General features: G+C 34.6%; 1 protein-coding gene across 1 annotated transcript in view; it reads left to right on the top strand.

Annotated features, from left to right (window-relative positions):
• Positions 1-16,394, top strand: part of LOC127844608 (ER membrane protein complex subunit 8-like) — a 31,542-nt gene that overhangs the window by 9,790 nt on the left and 5,358 nt on the right. Inside the window, exons 2-3 of the mRNA XM_052375010.1 lie at positions 14,665-14,741; positions 16,041-16,110. Coding sequence (XP_052230970.1) covers positions 14,665-14,741; positions 16,041-16,110 — 147 coding nt within the window. The remainder of the gene's footprint in view (positions 1-14,664; positions 14,742-16,040; positions 16,111-16,394) is intronic.

Raw genomic sequence — 16,394 nt, 5'->3', positions numbered from 1 at the left:
GAAAATTTGCAAATCTGAAACAACTTTATTTGATTTTTTCAATTTACCAAAACGTGAAAAAGGCACATTTAATGCTTTGCAAAGCTCATGCCATTCCATTGGTGTCCACCATACATTCTTCTTTCTCCTCCTTTATGAAAATTTTGTATGAAAGTTACTGATGAAGTAATGTTTGGATGTTAGCATTAAGTATCATTTTAATGTTTTGGATTTTTTGTTTTGTTTGTTTATAATGAAGTTATGGACCTAAACATTAGAAATATAGGAATAGTGTGTAATTATAACAATACATGTTTTAATTGCATAATGCAGACTTTTAATTCACATATCAATTGCCAATTATTTCACAAGTTCTGCAATTAAATGACTGTCTGTATACATTATTTGATTATAACTATGGCATTTTAGTATAATGGCATACAATGGGAAAACAAATCTTTGCTAAATAAAAAAAAATAAGATTAAGGAAATAACATATTTCAATTTTATATTAAAGGTACTTAAGGTAAATCTACTTTTGTAAATATTAAAGATACCTATCATATCAAGACTTAAGTGTTTATTTTCACTTGCAACTGTTATGTGGCATTGTATCAATGATTATTGATATTATTATCATAATACACTCATTTAAATTTGTTTATTTTGATGGAATGTTATTTTGTAAGATACCAGTCTTGTCAGTTGTAAGTACCTGGCCAGTCATGGTGTGCATTTTCTACTGTAACAGTTGAAATGAAACCAACCGTCCATCGAAGTATACTTAATTTAATGTCATTAAAAGATTTCTTCCCTTCTTTATAATTACGTTATAAAATTAAGGTTATAAACAAAAGGACATGTCCATTAAAAATCTTCCTTTATAGTTACAATATTTCTTGGATATGTCAAAACCATCAATTTTAGATAAAAACTTAGTGCAAAAGTAATGCATCTTTAGATACAATAGTTTTGCACCAAATTATATTGGCTAAAAAGGAATAAATTTTAACGCAACAGTATTGTATCTTGATATTAATCAAATACATTTAAATGAATCAATATTTAAACAAATTGTTAACTGTTATGTTTAAATACAGTTATTTACTACAAGTTTTAGCCTGGTTTTTATCAGGAAGTGAAAATTAGGGAAACAAGGATGTTTTTTTGATCTCCTGTAAAATTTTAAAAATGTGAGTTACAATAGTTTTGCGCCAAACCCTCGATTTACGTATATGAAATTACAAAGTGGTGTTATTGTATTACCTTTTACAAAATTTACATTGCTGGTTTTGCACTAGCCATAAAACATTTATCATGGATTAGCAAGTAACAACCAATTTATTAATAACACAATAGAACGGAAATCATATTAATTGCATTATGCACTTACTAAACAAGCTATTTGCTACTGTTTAGAATTGCACTATCTTACTAAAAATGATCACAGGTACTTAGTGCTTTTACATACTTGTGGTAAGTTTTGTATTACTAGTTTGACAATAATCGGCAGACACTTGTCGATATACAGACAAAATTTGCATGGAAACTTTTCATATTTTTTCAGCATGATTGCCTTCAAATTGTTAATTTAACAACCCTTTGACATTGTTTGCACATCTGATCTTATTATACCATAGCTGATTTTTGTTTATAGATAGACATTTATAGACTTTTCAAAGTTCTATAAAAGTTCACACATGTTCCATCCAAGTAAACAAACAGAACCAATAAAGATCACCACAGATAATAACTGTGTGTATAGCTTGGAAATTTTGATAGTTCGGGAATCCCTCCTTTGTTGATTTCTGTAAACCAAAACTGTCAGTTTTGCTGGATAGAATGGCTTGTATAATGCCCAGCTCTTGCCTTGGCAGAACAGTTCTAAAAACGGAAAACCAACAAATATCTTAAAATTTGATCAATAATGCAGACAATTTATAAATGTCTTGTTTTTTTTGAATCTGGAAGATTTTTTACGTAAGATTGTGGTACGAAAATTCCAACGGTATCGGATTTTGTGGTTTTAGGTCTAAACTAATTATAGTGATATGTAACCTTTCGGGATATCGGTAAAGTGCGAGCAGACGAGGTGTAAATACGTTAAAAATTAAAGCTAAAAGACTAAAAAGTTAGATCTGAATATCTTAAAAATTTGTGAATAAATGTGTTTCTGGTGGATAACAACGACAACTTACCAGAATATTGCTCATGATCACACGTAATACTTCTTTCTGAGAGCGAATGGAAAATGCGTCACAAATTCTGATACATAAACAGTAGGGTGTCGTTATTGAAATACCGCGAGAATACTGGAAGAATAGAGATGCCAACTATAGTGTTTAAAACAAATAATTTTTTAACAAGCGTTTGTGATTTGTCAGGAAAATAATAACAATAAGATATCGAAAAGATCAAAGCAAATAAATTCGACAGAAATCTGAGATTCGGCAATATATTAAAGACGGGTTATGTTCCCCTAAATTGTGTTTGGTGAAGACTGTTACTATATGTAGTGAACCAGTCTTCGGCTTATACCCACTAAAGAAGAGCATTCAGGGGAGATAATTGAGTAATGACCTAATTCTGGAACGGTTGCGAAGAAAAACAAATAATGCAAGAATATTTAGTGCGATTCGCTACACAATTATGATGTCATTGATATAACTTTTCCTGAGGTATGTATTTACACGTGATTTAGCATATGTCAAAGTGTTTTTGATTTGTTCAAGTTCATAAATAGCATCGCGAAAATATATGTCGCATGGCAAATTTTTTTAAGACGTATCCATATGTGGTATCAGGGTTCGACACTAAGGCACGTCCGACAGACATTGTCTAGTAAGATCGATGGTCGGGCTAGTAAAACTGTGGGCTAGCTTGTCCGACAGATCGTACATACAAAATCTATACTGATTCATATAACTATAACTAACCGAAAACCTTTTTCTCTTAATGTGTAAAATAACTATTGTATCCATTATTTATATCAGAACAAAACTAGCGTATATAAATAAACGTGGAGCATTCACATGATTCATCGCTATTTTTAGACGCGAAGGAGAGCTTCCCGCAGAAATAGCTTGTTTCCATTGGTAAAGTTGTCATGAATATTAACCCTTTGCATGCTGGGAAATTTGTAGTCTGCTAAAATGTTGTCTGCTGAATTTCTAAAATAAGCATTTTCTTCATTTTTTTTCAAAGAATACTATCAGAATAGCAAACAGTTTGGATCCAGATGAGACGCCACGTTCTGTGGCGTCTCATCTGGATCCAAACTGTTTGCAAAGACCTTCAAAGCTCGGTTCCAGCACTGAAAGAGTTAATGATTTTCTGCAGTGTCGTAGAACTTTACATCATGTTTTTACGACTTCTATCGAAAATCGGTATCGTCAATGTAAATGTTTTGGCGTAGCAGAGATGAGAATGTAATTTAAAGAATGGCTTGTTCAAGATAGGATTTTCGTCCGACAAATAAGTTAATAAAGAAGAATCCGACGGTAAAACTGACACATATTATGATGGAAAAGGGCCTTGGAGCTGTGGTAGCATGGAGCACAACGGTCAAGGAGGCCAGAATTTGATAACGTTTAATAAATGTCACCTGCTGTACAGACATCATTTGTTTAACTGGTGATAAACAGTGAAATTACAACAAACAATTTATGTTGTTAAATAGTTTTATTTTATTTTTTACCCTGTGCATCAAAATAACTTTCTTGTGTTCACTAATTATTTTCTGATAAAACCTGATTAAACAGTTACACGACACAATTCTGTTTATTTGCTATGTCATTTATGGTCTAGTAGACATCAGATTCGACAAACAAATTACCGGTACTAATTAACACTTGCGCATTTATAAAATTCGGACTTGGAGAATATGTATTAAATATCGAGACAGATGACCCGTATTAATTTTCAGGTCACTAGATCAAAGGTCAAGGTCACAGTGACTCAAAACAGTAAAATGGTTTCCTGATGATAACTCAATAATGCTTACGCCTAGGATCATGAAACTTCAGGGGTTTTTCTGCCTATTTTGGGAAAAGGAGTCTGACCAAATTGGGAATTCTTTATCGACAAAATTGGTCATTTTGGGAATTTTTGCTTCGATGAAACGGCTCATTTGGGAAAAAATTGTGAATTAATCATGCTTAAATAATTCAGTGTTTTAACAAATAAATTTGTTTTTATTTGGTTATTTTGTCTTCTTTATGTAAACAGATGCAATATTGGGCATGTTCAACGTTAATTCAAGTACTGCAGTTTTGTTTTTCAGTTACAGCTACACTCTGTGATAAGAACTGAACAGTCAAAACCTTATAGAAAATATTTTTGACCAAAACAAACACTGGTTAGTCACACAAGTTATAAGACCACTTTATTTTTTTTTTTTTTTTTGGAAATTGAGATTTTTTTTTATAATTTCGGTTTGGGATCAGGTCCGTTTGCTTTGGGAGTGCCTCTGTTGTCCGGAGGCGCAGACAGTGCTGAAAAACCCCTGAACTTCATAGGTACATTGATCATGACTGGCAGATGACCCCTATTAATTTTCAGGTCACTAGATCAAATGTCATGGTCACAGTGACTCAAAACTGTAAAAAGGTTTCCTGATGATAACTCAAGAATAATTAGGCCTAGGATCATCAAACTTCATAGGTACATTGATCATCACTGGCAGATGACCCCTATTGATTTTCAGGTCAAAGGTCAAGGTCACAGTGACAAAAACTGTATCCACACAATGGCTACCACTACAACTTACAGCCCATATGGGGGGCATGCATGTTTAACAAACAACCCTTGTTTTAACTAAGTTAAAAAAAAAAATCCATTAAACATGCTTTATCTTTATCGTAACGGTCTTTTTGATGATTCATTATTGAAGCAGTTTATTGTACTCTGCATACAGTACTGAGTTAACAAAAAATCCGGACAAAACTGGATTGTGTTAGGTGTTGTGAAATCATGCTTAGCCTGTATACTGACCTCATTGTGTAGACTGCGATGTTTTGACAAAAGGGATTAACATGTCATGTGCGTATGCAAATCTTCGGGGATTTTTTTCTGTCAATTTTACTTTTTTGTGAATTGGGAATTTTTATTTTGAAAAAATGGGAATTATTTTTTTTTTATTGGGAAAAATGGTCTCTGATATAGGGAATGGTGCCGTTTTAAGGTACCAACTTTATATAGAGGAAAAACGCTGAGTAGTTGACAAAGGATCGTAAATTGGCTTTAAAATTTTTCGGCGAAGTCAATATCGCTTTGATCTTAAGAATGGCTAGTTGCAGTAAGAGCCAAAATACACTGATTGGAAAATTTCAGGCGCCCCCCATACTCTGATTTCGAAATTCAAGCGCCCCAGTTAGGGACCGTTACATGGCCTGTGGAAAGCACTGAGTTAATGTTTTGGAATTTGTAGAAGCTTTAAACATATATGTTTGCTATTCGCAACCACTTTATTTCTAAAAAAAGAATTTGCATTATTTATAATTAGTTGAACTTGTTGTTCCCATTACTAAATTTTCATATATATATATATTTACTCCAAGATAAACAATTATCAAGAATTAATTAATTTCCCATACAATTGCCTGAGTTGCCTTCTCAGCCAACCTCTGATTATACCACATGAGGCTAAAAAACCTGTAAAAACACCGATTTTTATATCAAACAATTTGATATTGACCGATGCACATTGATGTTTCACATAAATTTACTTTCAATTTCAACTGATTTTCAAAAAATAGTTTGTACATATTGCATCAATCTAACTTTAGAGTTAATTGATGATTGGTTGAATAAAAACAGTGCTCGATACGCGCATATCACGTTACACGATTTACACATGTTCAATTCGGGTCTCTGTCCCAACTGGTCATCAAATACACACTTAGACGTAAAAGGTCAAATTGTGCACACAAAAACAAATAGTAAAGACTGTAATATTGTCATTCATGATTCAATGGTAAAATGATTTAAGCAAAACTGACACCGTTGAAGGGACTTCTTACCTCAATGATTTATGTCACACTGTAAAGTAAAAAGTCACAATGTTCGATATAACAGCTATTCCAGAATGTCACTTTGTCATTCATCATGGATTTTTAGCTCACCTGAGAACATTGGTTGAAAAACATGGCTGCCAGGAGGCTTAAGGCATTTTTCTTTATATGGCTACATGTATAGTAAAACCTTGTTAAGACTCTAGAGCCACATTTATTGTCCCATCATCTTGAAACTTGGTCAGAAGGTTTGTTCCTTCGATATCTTATACGAGTTTAAAAATGGTTCCGGTTACTTGAAAAACAGTGCCACCCTGGGGATGGCATTTTTAGCTCATCTATTTTTTGAAAAAAAATTATTAGCTATTGTCATCACTGGGGACTGGGCAGGCAAAGTTAGATAACTATGCAGGGGTGGCGAAATCAAATGTCCGAGTTGCCCGAGTCGTACATTTGCTTGTCTGGGCAACTGATTTTTTTTCAATTAAGTTGTCCGTGGACAACAAGTTTTTTAAAAGTCGGGCCCAGGTATACAAAAAAAATACATTGTATTAAAGCCGTAATTAAGTTTTACAAAACCGGATGTTGACATGCGATTACATTGTCAGTGCTATTTGCGGAGCAATCAAGCTAAAATACGGGCACTCTCATGCGCAGTGATCTCCCTTATTCTATACGAGACCAGGAGCTTGCCGCATTTTAAACATTCGGCCCGACTGTTAGACAGTGTACAGATTGGTTTCTTTATTTTTACAATCAGACGGAAATAAAAAGTATCAAAGTAAGATAATCAAAACACGGTCTACCTTGTTATTTAAGACGACTTTAATAGTAAAAATGGAACATTTATTTATTTTAAATCTTCAACAACGGAGCAGAAACCGAAGCTTTGAGCAGTCCACCTCCAAAAAAAAAAACTAAGAAAGATTATGATAAAAAATATGATCTAAGTAAACGCACCAGAACTTTTCAAGAAACTTGGCTCACAGATTTTCAATGGTTACCAGTTGATGATAATCAAATTGCTACCAGTAGCGGAGCCTCAGTCTGATGAGGTCGACATATTGAACTAGTTTGATTTGTTAAGATAATGATGTACTTATGTTCAACACATGTTTTAATAACACTAGCTTTGCAAGATTAAAAGTTTTAGAAAGTCTTTATATTGTTTATAATATACTGCGAAATGAATGTACTATTGAAATACAACTATAAACAAAACTAGCAAATCATACTCATTATAGTATATTCCACATTGTTTTACATTACTCAACAAATGCGTTTATAATTTATAAAAACAATAACGGACAAGTGTAGTTCAACAACGGACAAGTTAAATTTCCTAAATGGTTGTCCGTGGACAAGTATAGTTTTTTGAGATTTCGCCACCCCTGCTATGGCGTGCATTTTGACAGAATTATGTGCCCTTTTAGAAAATTGAAAATTTGGTTATGTTTTGTGTTTAGGTCCATTTTATTCCTAAAGTATCAAAGCTATTGCTTTCATACTTGTGACACTTACTTACTATCATAAGGGGACTGGGCAGGCAAAGTTATGTAACTCTGACTGGCATTTTGACAGAATTATGGCCCCTTTATACTTAGAAAATTAAAAAAATTGTTAAGTTTTGTGTTTTGGTCAAATTTACACCTAAAGTATCATAACTATTGATTTCAGACTTGGAACACTCGCAAACTTTCGTAAGGGGACAGTACAGGACATAACTCTGGTTGTCATTTTGACGGAATTATGGCCCTTTTTTGACTAAGTAACTTTGAATATATGGTTACATTTTGTGTTTACATCCACTTTACTTCTCAAGTATCAAGGCAATTGCTTTCATACTTCAAACACTTTCATACTACACTGTAACTCCAATATAACGCGCTCCGTTATAACGCTGAATCCAATATAACGCGGGGGGTGCTTGGATCCCATTTTTTCTCCAACCTTCCATTTGATTTCTGATTCAAATCCTTATTATGCAACTTCATGTATTTTCAGACAATTCAAAGATGGCGGCAATCACATGTTGATTGCTTTATTCAACCGTCCGTTGAACCGATTATAATCGCCTCGAGGTTAAACAACACCGACAGCTAATTGGTGTTAATCTGTTGTGTAATGTCAATAAAGGTGTGAAAAACTCGCGTGTCAGTGTTTATTACATGTATTCCTCATCAGAGCGGTTCAGTGCGATAATTTCCATAAGTTAAGTGCAAGCGGGATAGTTATACAATTAAAGTAATTCAAAACGATTGAAACATTCTTACTTTGATATGGTTGCAGTCTGACTATATTAAATGAGCGGCTGTGAAATATACTGCCCACTGTATAAAACAACTTTTTCTGTCATTTCATTATCATTCTAGTATTATGTCATTTAATCTTTCAGTTCGTGTATAAGAAATTAAATAATGCAGACGATTTATTTACATGCGAACGCAGTACACCAGTTATTGTTAACAGAGTTTCACTTTCATTTTCACGCGGTATCAGAGAGTCCCCGGGAAACACGTTTTTTTGCATGCGTATGACGCAATAAAACAATTTTTTGTACATGAATCGTATTGCATTCATTCTAAATTTAAAGTCGCTGGTCCAATGAAAGCTCTGCCCCATAATGCACTGTACTCTTAACACTTCTGAAAATGGCATATATGCGTACGGTTGTGTTTACGAATTTCTTAAACATATATCGTCATTAATGTTCAAGATTATTATTTTTTAAGTGATGTTGCAATTTTATTGGATTATTGGATAAATGTGCACATAAGAAAAGCGGTATTATACTGTTATCAATACGATTCGGTTTATATGCATGTATTTGCGTCAACACAGCATGGCAATATACATGACCTATATTATAGGCTATTCTATACCTGTTTTTTTTATAGCCCCCTGCAGTAAATGAGCACAAAACTTATAACGCGGATCCGTTATAACGCTGTTTCGCGGCTTGGACCCCATTGACCGCGCTATATTGGAGTTACAGTGTATCATGAGGGTACTGTACCTGGCAAGTTGACCTTTGAATGACCTTGACTGTCAAGGTCAAATAATTAAATTTTGCTAACATTGCCATGACTTCGTTATTTATGATCAGATTTGATTGATACTTTGACAATGACAAAACAACTCTTACCTGACATATACTACAATAGACTCCACCGAAGACCATGCCCCCCCCCCCCCCCAAAAAGTAATTTTTATTTTTCAATTTGTTTTTATAAAGATCATCTTATAAATGACCACACCCTCACACTATACCTCCCCCGACCCCCCCCCCATAAATTTATTTTTTATTTTTTTGAAACATGGTTAAAAAAAACAAAAATATTTATTTTTATTTTTGAAAGACCGTCCAACTATCCCACCCAAGAAATCCTGCCCCCCCCCTTTTTTTTATATATATTTTTTGCAATTATTTATTATTTTTTGAAGATAATGTAATAAATGACCACACCCCCACACTATACACCCCTCTCCATCCCACCTCTCCATCTTTTTATGCCCCCGGTAGGGTGGCATATAGGAGTTGAAATGTCCGTCAGTCAGTGTATCTGTCCGTCCGTCCGTAAAAAACTTTAACGTTGGCCATAAATTTTGCATTATTCAAGATAGAAACTTGATATTTGGCATGCATGTGTTTCTCATGGAGCTGCACATTTTGAGTGGTAAAATTTCAAGGTTTACATCATCCTTCAAGGTCTAGGGTAGAAAAAACAAAGTCAAGGGACGTAATAAGCTTTAAATTGACATAGTTATCTGACCTAGCCACGTATATATTTTTGTTAAATAAATTAAAGCGGCGCAGTAGGTGGCATTGTGTTTCTGACAAACACATCGTGGGAAAAGGTCAAGGTCATCCTTTACGGTCTACGGTAAAAAATACAGATTTAAGGGAAGTAATAAGCTTTAAAAAGGGAGAAAATTATTCAATATGAACATAGCCACTTTATATCTTTGGCATGCATGTGTATCTCATGGAGCTGCACATTTTGAGTGGTGAATCTACAGTCACGGTAGTGGCTCTAAATTATTTGCTACTAAAAATAAAGATTTGTTACAGACAATTATTTTCAAGGGAAGTGATTTATATAATTATAAATCTCATATTATATATTTCCTTACCAAGAATTGAAGTTCTTTTCACAGTTACTATACAGATTTATTATTTTGATTATTTATAACCCAAATGATTGATTTTTTTAAATGATATAATTATAATTTCTTTGATGTTCATTACATACCTGTGGACTTTAGACTAGGTCCATAGATACATGATCAACTCTGGCTATGATCTCTTTTAAACCACAGGCCTTGGTTGTCAGTGATGTCTGACATGGTCATAATTGACTGTGAGACCCTCCCCACCCACCCCCACCCCCGGTTGGATTGGACAAAATTCAAGGGAATTAATAACCTTTAAAGGGAGATGATTTCTATACCTGCCAAATGATAAATAGAAATTTTATTTCAATGCAGCGCATGAGTAGGGGGCATTGTGTTTCTGAAAAACACATCTCTTGTTTGATTGAAGTATTGAGATAGGTCCCTTCAACTTTAAAAATAAAAAAAGATGAGTGGTCTGCACCCGCAAGGCGGTGCTCTTGTTTCGTTATGTGGCTATAGTTTAACTTTGTTAATACTCTAGAGTCCACATTTATTGTAAAATCTTCATGAAACTTGCTGGTAAAAAATATGGCTACAGTAAAAACTTGTTAACACTCTAAAAGTCACATTTATAGTCCAATCTTCATGAATCATGGTCAGGAGTTTTGTTCTTATGATATCTTGGATGAGTTCAGGGCTCGACATTAACTTTCAAAGCCACTTGTCCAGTCGGACAAGTAGACCATTAAATTTCACTTGTCCTGACCAAAAAGCAACTTGTCCTGACCATTATATCTTTATTCTGCTCAGTATTTTGCAAAATAATGAAATAATACAAAATGCTCAAATCATAAAGACTTGAATCGTTCAAATTACATGTAAACATAATTGTAGGCAATTTCAATACAAAAATAACTGACTAGAATAACAGGAAAACTCAAGATTATTGATTTTTAAACATTATACAAAGCCATTATACCTGACCAAAACTTGTGTGTTGCCAATATCAAACAGAAAATGTTAAAAGTGATGTATATGTACAGTACTTAACTGATATTTAAAAAAAACAAAATCATTCTATACATAGGGAGGACGTCACTACGTTAATTGTCTGTAAGATCGGTGTGTACCGGTGTCGTAAAATGCATATTCTTTACAAGGGAGAATATTCTTGTTATCTTGGCAAAGAAAAAAATGTTAAGGGTTGCTTCCCTTGTGAACAGTTCAGTGTAGTTCATGTATCACATGGAACTATCGGAATATCTCGGGCTTCGACGATTAAACGTAATCAAAATATACTTGGAAAAGTTGAGTGATATCTCCACAGAAATAATGGCTTTAAAGGCATTTTTTCTAAGTTATACAATTATAATGACCACTTGTCCTGTCGGACTAGCAAATTTCTTTATTTACTTGTCCGGACTAACAATTTGGTTGTCCCGGACAGTCGGACTACCTTTAAAGGGATCTTTTCACGCTTTGGTAAATTGACAAAATTGAAAAAAGTTGTTTCAGATTCGCAAATTTTCGTTTTAGTTATGATATTTGTGAGGAAACAGTAATACTGAACAATTACCATGCTCTAATATAGCCATTATATGCATCTTTTGACGATTTTAAAACCTAAAAATTATAAAGCGTTGCAACGCGTAACAATTGAATAATGTGGAGAGTTCTGTTTTTGTCGTTAAATTTTGTGCAACTACTAAGATTGTTTATATAATGTATAAAATACGTTAAGAATGTGTACTCGGCGGAATAGCTCAGTAGGCTAAAGCGTTTTTACTTCAGGACTCTGGCAGAACTCCAGGGGTCACTGGTTCGAAACCTGCTCCGGGCAATGTTCTTTTCCTTTTTTTAATTTTATTCTTGATTTTTTACTGGAGCTTTTACGATCCAATGTTTACATTTATCAATATAAAGCATTTAATGAATAAGTTAAAAAATGCCAAAATCTGTGAAAAGGCCCCTTTAATGTCGAGCCCTGGAGTTTGAAAATAGTTCTTGTCTGTTGAAAAACATGTCCGCAAGGGGTCAGTGAGGCATTTTTCCTTATATTGGCTAAAGTAAAATTCTGTTTACACTCTAGAGCCCACATTTATTGTCCGATTATCATGCAACTTGGTCAGAAAATTTGTCCCAATGATATCTTGGATGAGTTCAAAATGCTTTTGGTTGCTTTAAAAACATTGTTGCAAGGGGGTGGGGAATTTTACCTTATATGGCTTTGGTAAAACCTTGTTAACACTCTAAAAGTTACATTAATAGTTCACTCCTCATGAAACATGGTTAGAACATTTTTATGCTCCCCCAAAATTTTTGGGGGGAGCATTAAGTCGCCGCTTCGCCTGTCCGTGCGTGTGTCCGTCCGTCCGTGCACATTTTTTGTCCGGGCTATTTCTCGGCAATTAATGACCGGAATTCAATTAAACTTTATGGGAAGCTTCACTACCAAGAGGAGATGTGCATATTATCAGCCGGTTCTGGTCGGATGATTTTTCACAGAGTTATGGCCCTTTGAAATTTTCCATTAACTGAACATAAAGTGCAATTCTTGTCCGGGCTATTTCTCAGCAACTAATGACCGGAATTCAATGAACTTTATGGGAAGCTTAACTACCTTGAGGAGATGCACATGTTATTTGTGGGTTCTGGTTAGATGATTTATTTAGAGAGTTATGGCCCTTTGAAATTTTTAAGTTGCTAAACCATCCATCGTATTATTTTGTCCAAAGTTATGCCCCTCAAGACGTTTCCTTTTATCTGAATATATAGTGCAATATAATATATTGTGACAAAAAAAACCTTTGGGGAGCATCACCCGTCTCCGACGGTTTCTTGTTTTAATGATATCTTGGGATGCACAGAACTGGTCAGTTCCTTTGTATCTCAGGTGAGCAAGAGGAGGCCTTTAAGGCCTTCTTGCTTAAATAACTAATAACAAAGGACAACAACAAGGAGATGGCATATTGCCTGTAACACCCATTTCTGTACCTCAAAGGTCAAGGTAACACTTAAATATGAAAGGTTTTATTGGCTCATAAAACAGCAGGTCCAATCTGTAACATCATCATTCACTTTTTAGTGCTCATGGTGAGCTATTGTGATCGCCTTTTGTCCGTCGTGCATCGTCAACATTTACCTTGTTAATACTCTAGGGGCCACATTTATTGTCCAATCTTCATGAAACTTACTCAGAACATGTGTCCCAATAATATCTTGGACGAGTTCGAAAATGGTTCCGGTTGGTTGAAAAACATGGCCGCCAGGGGGCATGGCAGTTTTCCTTATATGGCTATAGTAAAACCTTGTTAACACTCTAGAAGTCACATTTTTAGTCTAATCTTCATGAAACTTTGTCAGAACATGTGTGCCAATAATATCTTGGACGAGTTCGAAAATGGTTCCGGTTGGTTGAAAAACATGGCCACCATTGGGCGTGGCAGTTGTCCTTATATGGCTATAGTAAAACCTTGTTAACACTCTAGAAGTCACATTTTTAGTCCAATCTTCATGAAACTTGGTCAAAACATGTGTCCCAATAATATCTTTGACGAGTTCGAAAATGGTTCCAGGTGAATGAAAAACATGGCCACAAGGGGCGGGGCAGTTTTCCTTATATGGCTTTACTGTATGGTAAAACCTTGTTAACACTCTAGAAGTCACATTTGTGGTCCAATGCTCATGAAACTTGGTCAGAATATTTGAACTAATAATATCTGGGCAAAGTTTTAAAATGGTTGAAATCAGTTAAAAAATATGGCCGCAAGGGGGCGTGGCATTTTTCCTTAAATGGCTATTTACTACAAAACCTTGTTAACACTCTAGAAGTCACATTTATTATCCAATCTTTATGAAACTTGATCAGAACATTTGTTCTACCAATAGCTTGAGTGAGTTTAAAAATGGTCATAGTTTGTTGAAAAACATGGCCGCCAGTGGGGGGGCAGTTGTCCTTATATGTCTTTAGTGAAAACTTGTTGACACTATATTAGCCACATTTATTGGCCAATCTTCATGAAACTTGGTCAGAACATTTGTCCCAATGAAATTTTGCCAGAGATTGAAGCTGGGTCATATGAGCTCAAAAACTAGGTCACAAGGTCAAATATAAAAAAAACATGTTAAGTCACTTTTTTGGTCCAAAATAATCTTCATGAAACAGCTTGCATTTTTTTCAGAATAGTCTAGTTCCTTTGGCTTTCAGGTGAGCGCCTTAGGGCCTGATGGCCCTCTTGTTAAATAATGTAGTTATTTTACTATAAATTTTCACCATTACTGCCATTATAGACAATCTGCTGTACATGTTTCCAACAGGCATCTTTTATTGTTGATGTCTGACTTTTTTTTTTAGTCACAATTATAATTATTAGACTATGTTTAATAACTCACTGGCATATTGGCTTCTGTATGCTATATAAAATGTACAAAAAGAGGGATTCAGGTTGTCCATCATATAGTATCTGACCTGTATCTACATACCTGGTATATCTAAATAAAGATAGACAAGTTACATCACATGTATATCTGGCCATAAAGATGCCTATTGTATTTTCAGATCGACTCCTATTGCAAAAGTAAAGGATATGTGATCGGTGGATATTACCATGCCAACGAACATATTGATGATAACGAGTATGTACAGTTATGAAGTCATAATATGAGTTTACTTTACTTTGTTTATTTGAGTGTCTTGGTTTTATGGTCAAGTTGAATGATTTTTACCGGTAGTTGAGTTTAATTATATAGAAGTACTAACAAATTTCCTCAATAATAACCATTAACCGGTGGTTTTTTACAAAACGCTTACAGATTTTGAGCTGAATTTTCGTATGCGAGTCTACCTAAATGCCTTACAGATGAAGTGTGAGTTTTTTCTGGTCCATAGATTTTTGACAAAGTTACGGGCCTTGGAATAATGAATTCTCTTTAAAATAACACTTCTGGATTTTTTCCATAAGGTGTTTAAATACTGTCCTTAGTCCGTAACTTTATCAAATATCTATGGACTGAAACTTCATGATGAGGTTTTCAATTGGTATATAGCTGCTGTTTGGTTTCAAAGTGCAGTAGTTTTTTTCACATATGCAGCTCTTGTTTGAATTTCAAATTATATATGGTAGGGGTAGATACATATCACCAATAAATAACTTTTGACTTGAATTTTTTGCTGTCAAAAAAGCTGTGTTCAGTTGCATTTGTTGCCATCTGAGATTGTTTATTCCCTAATTTTGGAAGCAGCTTTTTATGCCACCGGTAGGAGGGCATATTGTTATCGGACTGTCCGTCCGTCTGTCTTTCCGTCACACTTTGTGTTTAGGTTTTGAAAAATGCTCATAACTTCTATGTCCCTTAAGATGTAACCTTCATATTTGGACAAGGCCTTTCCATAGGCACAAAAATTTTGACCCCTGTGACCTTGACGTTGAACTTAGGGTCCGCGTTTTAAGGTTTCGAAATCTGTGTTTAGGTTTCGAAAAATGCTCATAACTTCTATGTCCCTTGAGATATAACCTTCATATTTGGTATGCACATGTATATAGACGAGGCCTTTCTATAAGCACACAAATTTTGACCCCTGTGATCTTGACGTTGAACTTAGGGTCCGCGTTTTGGTTTTGAAATCTGCATGTAGGTTTTTAAAAAATGCTCATTACTTCTATGTCCCTTGAGATATAACCTTCATATTTGGTATGCATGTGTATATGGACAAGGCCTTTCCATACGCACACAAATTTTGACCCCTGTGACCATGACCTTGAACTTAGGGTCGGTGTTTAGGTTTCGAAATCTGTGTTTAGGTTTTGGAAAAAGCTCATAACTTCTATCAAGCGTTTATAAGGGGAATAAAGCATCCTATGGTGACAGCTCTTGTTTGTTATTTAGAAATTTCAGGTTTGCCTAAATGCACATATCCCTTGTTGTTGTTTTCAGATTAAATCCTATAGCTAGACATATAGGTAGGAAAATTCAGGAGAACTTTTCAGAGGCCTGTATATTTATGGTAAGATAATATTTACATACAATTATTATAATATGTAGATGGCAGGGTCTGCTGTGTTGGCTTATGTTGGTTTGTTGGTCCATTGATTGTTTGGTTGCTGTATCAAGATGTATCCTTCAGTTGCTATGTCATCTTCAACAAATATTATTTGAAATGTTTGTGAGAATAACTATGTTTGCACCTGGAGAATCTGCCGATATCAACAATTAAATCCAACGGATTGCCTGGTTAGCTTTCCTATCTTATAGAAACAGGCTTCTCTGAATGTTTGATGGCAAAATGTT

The sequence above is a fragment of the Dreissena polymorpha genome, chromosome 9, assembly GCF_020536995.1.
Source record: "Dreissena polymorpha isolate Duluth1 chromosome 9, UMN_Dpol_1.0, whole genome shotgun sequence".
In the NCBI taxonomy this organism is placed as follows: Eukaryota; Metazoa; Mollusca; class Bivalvia; order Myida; family Dreissenidae; genus Dreissena; species Dreissena polymorpha.
The sequence above is the reverse complement of the archived record's forward strand: the minus strand, read 5'-3'. Positions and strand labels throughout refer to the sequence as shown.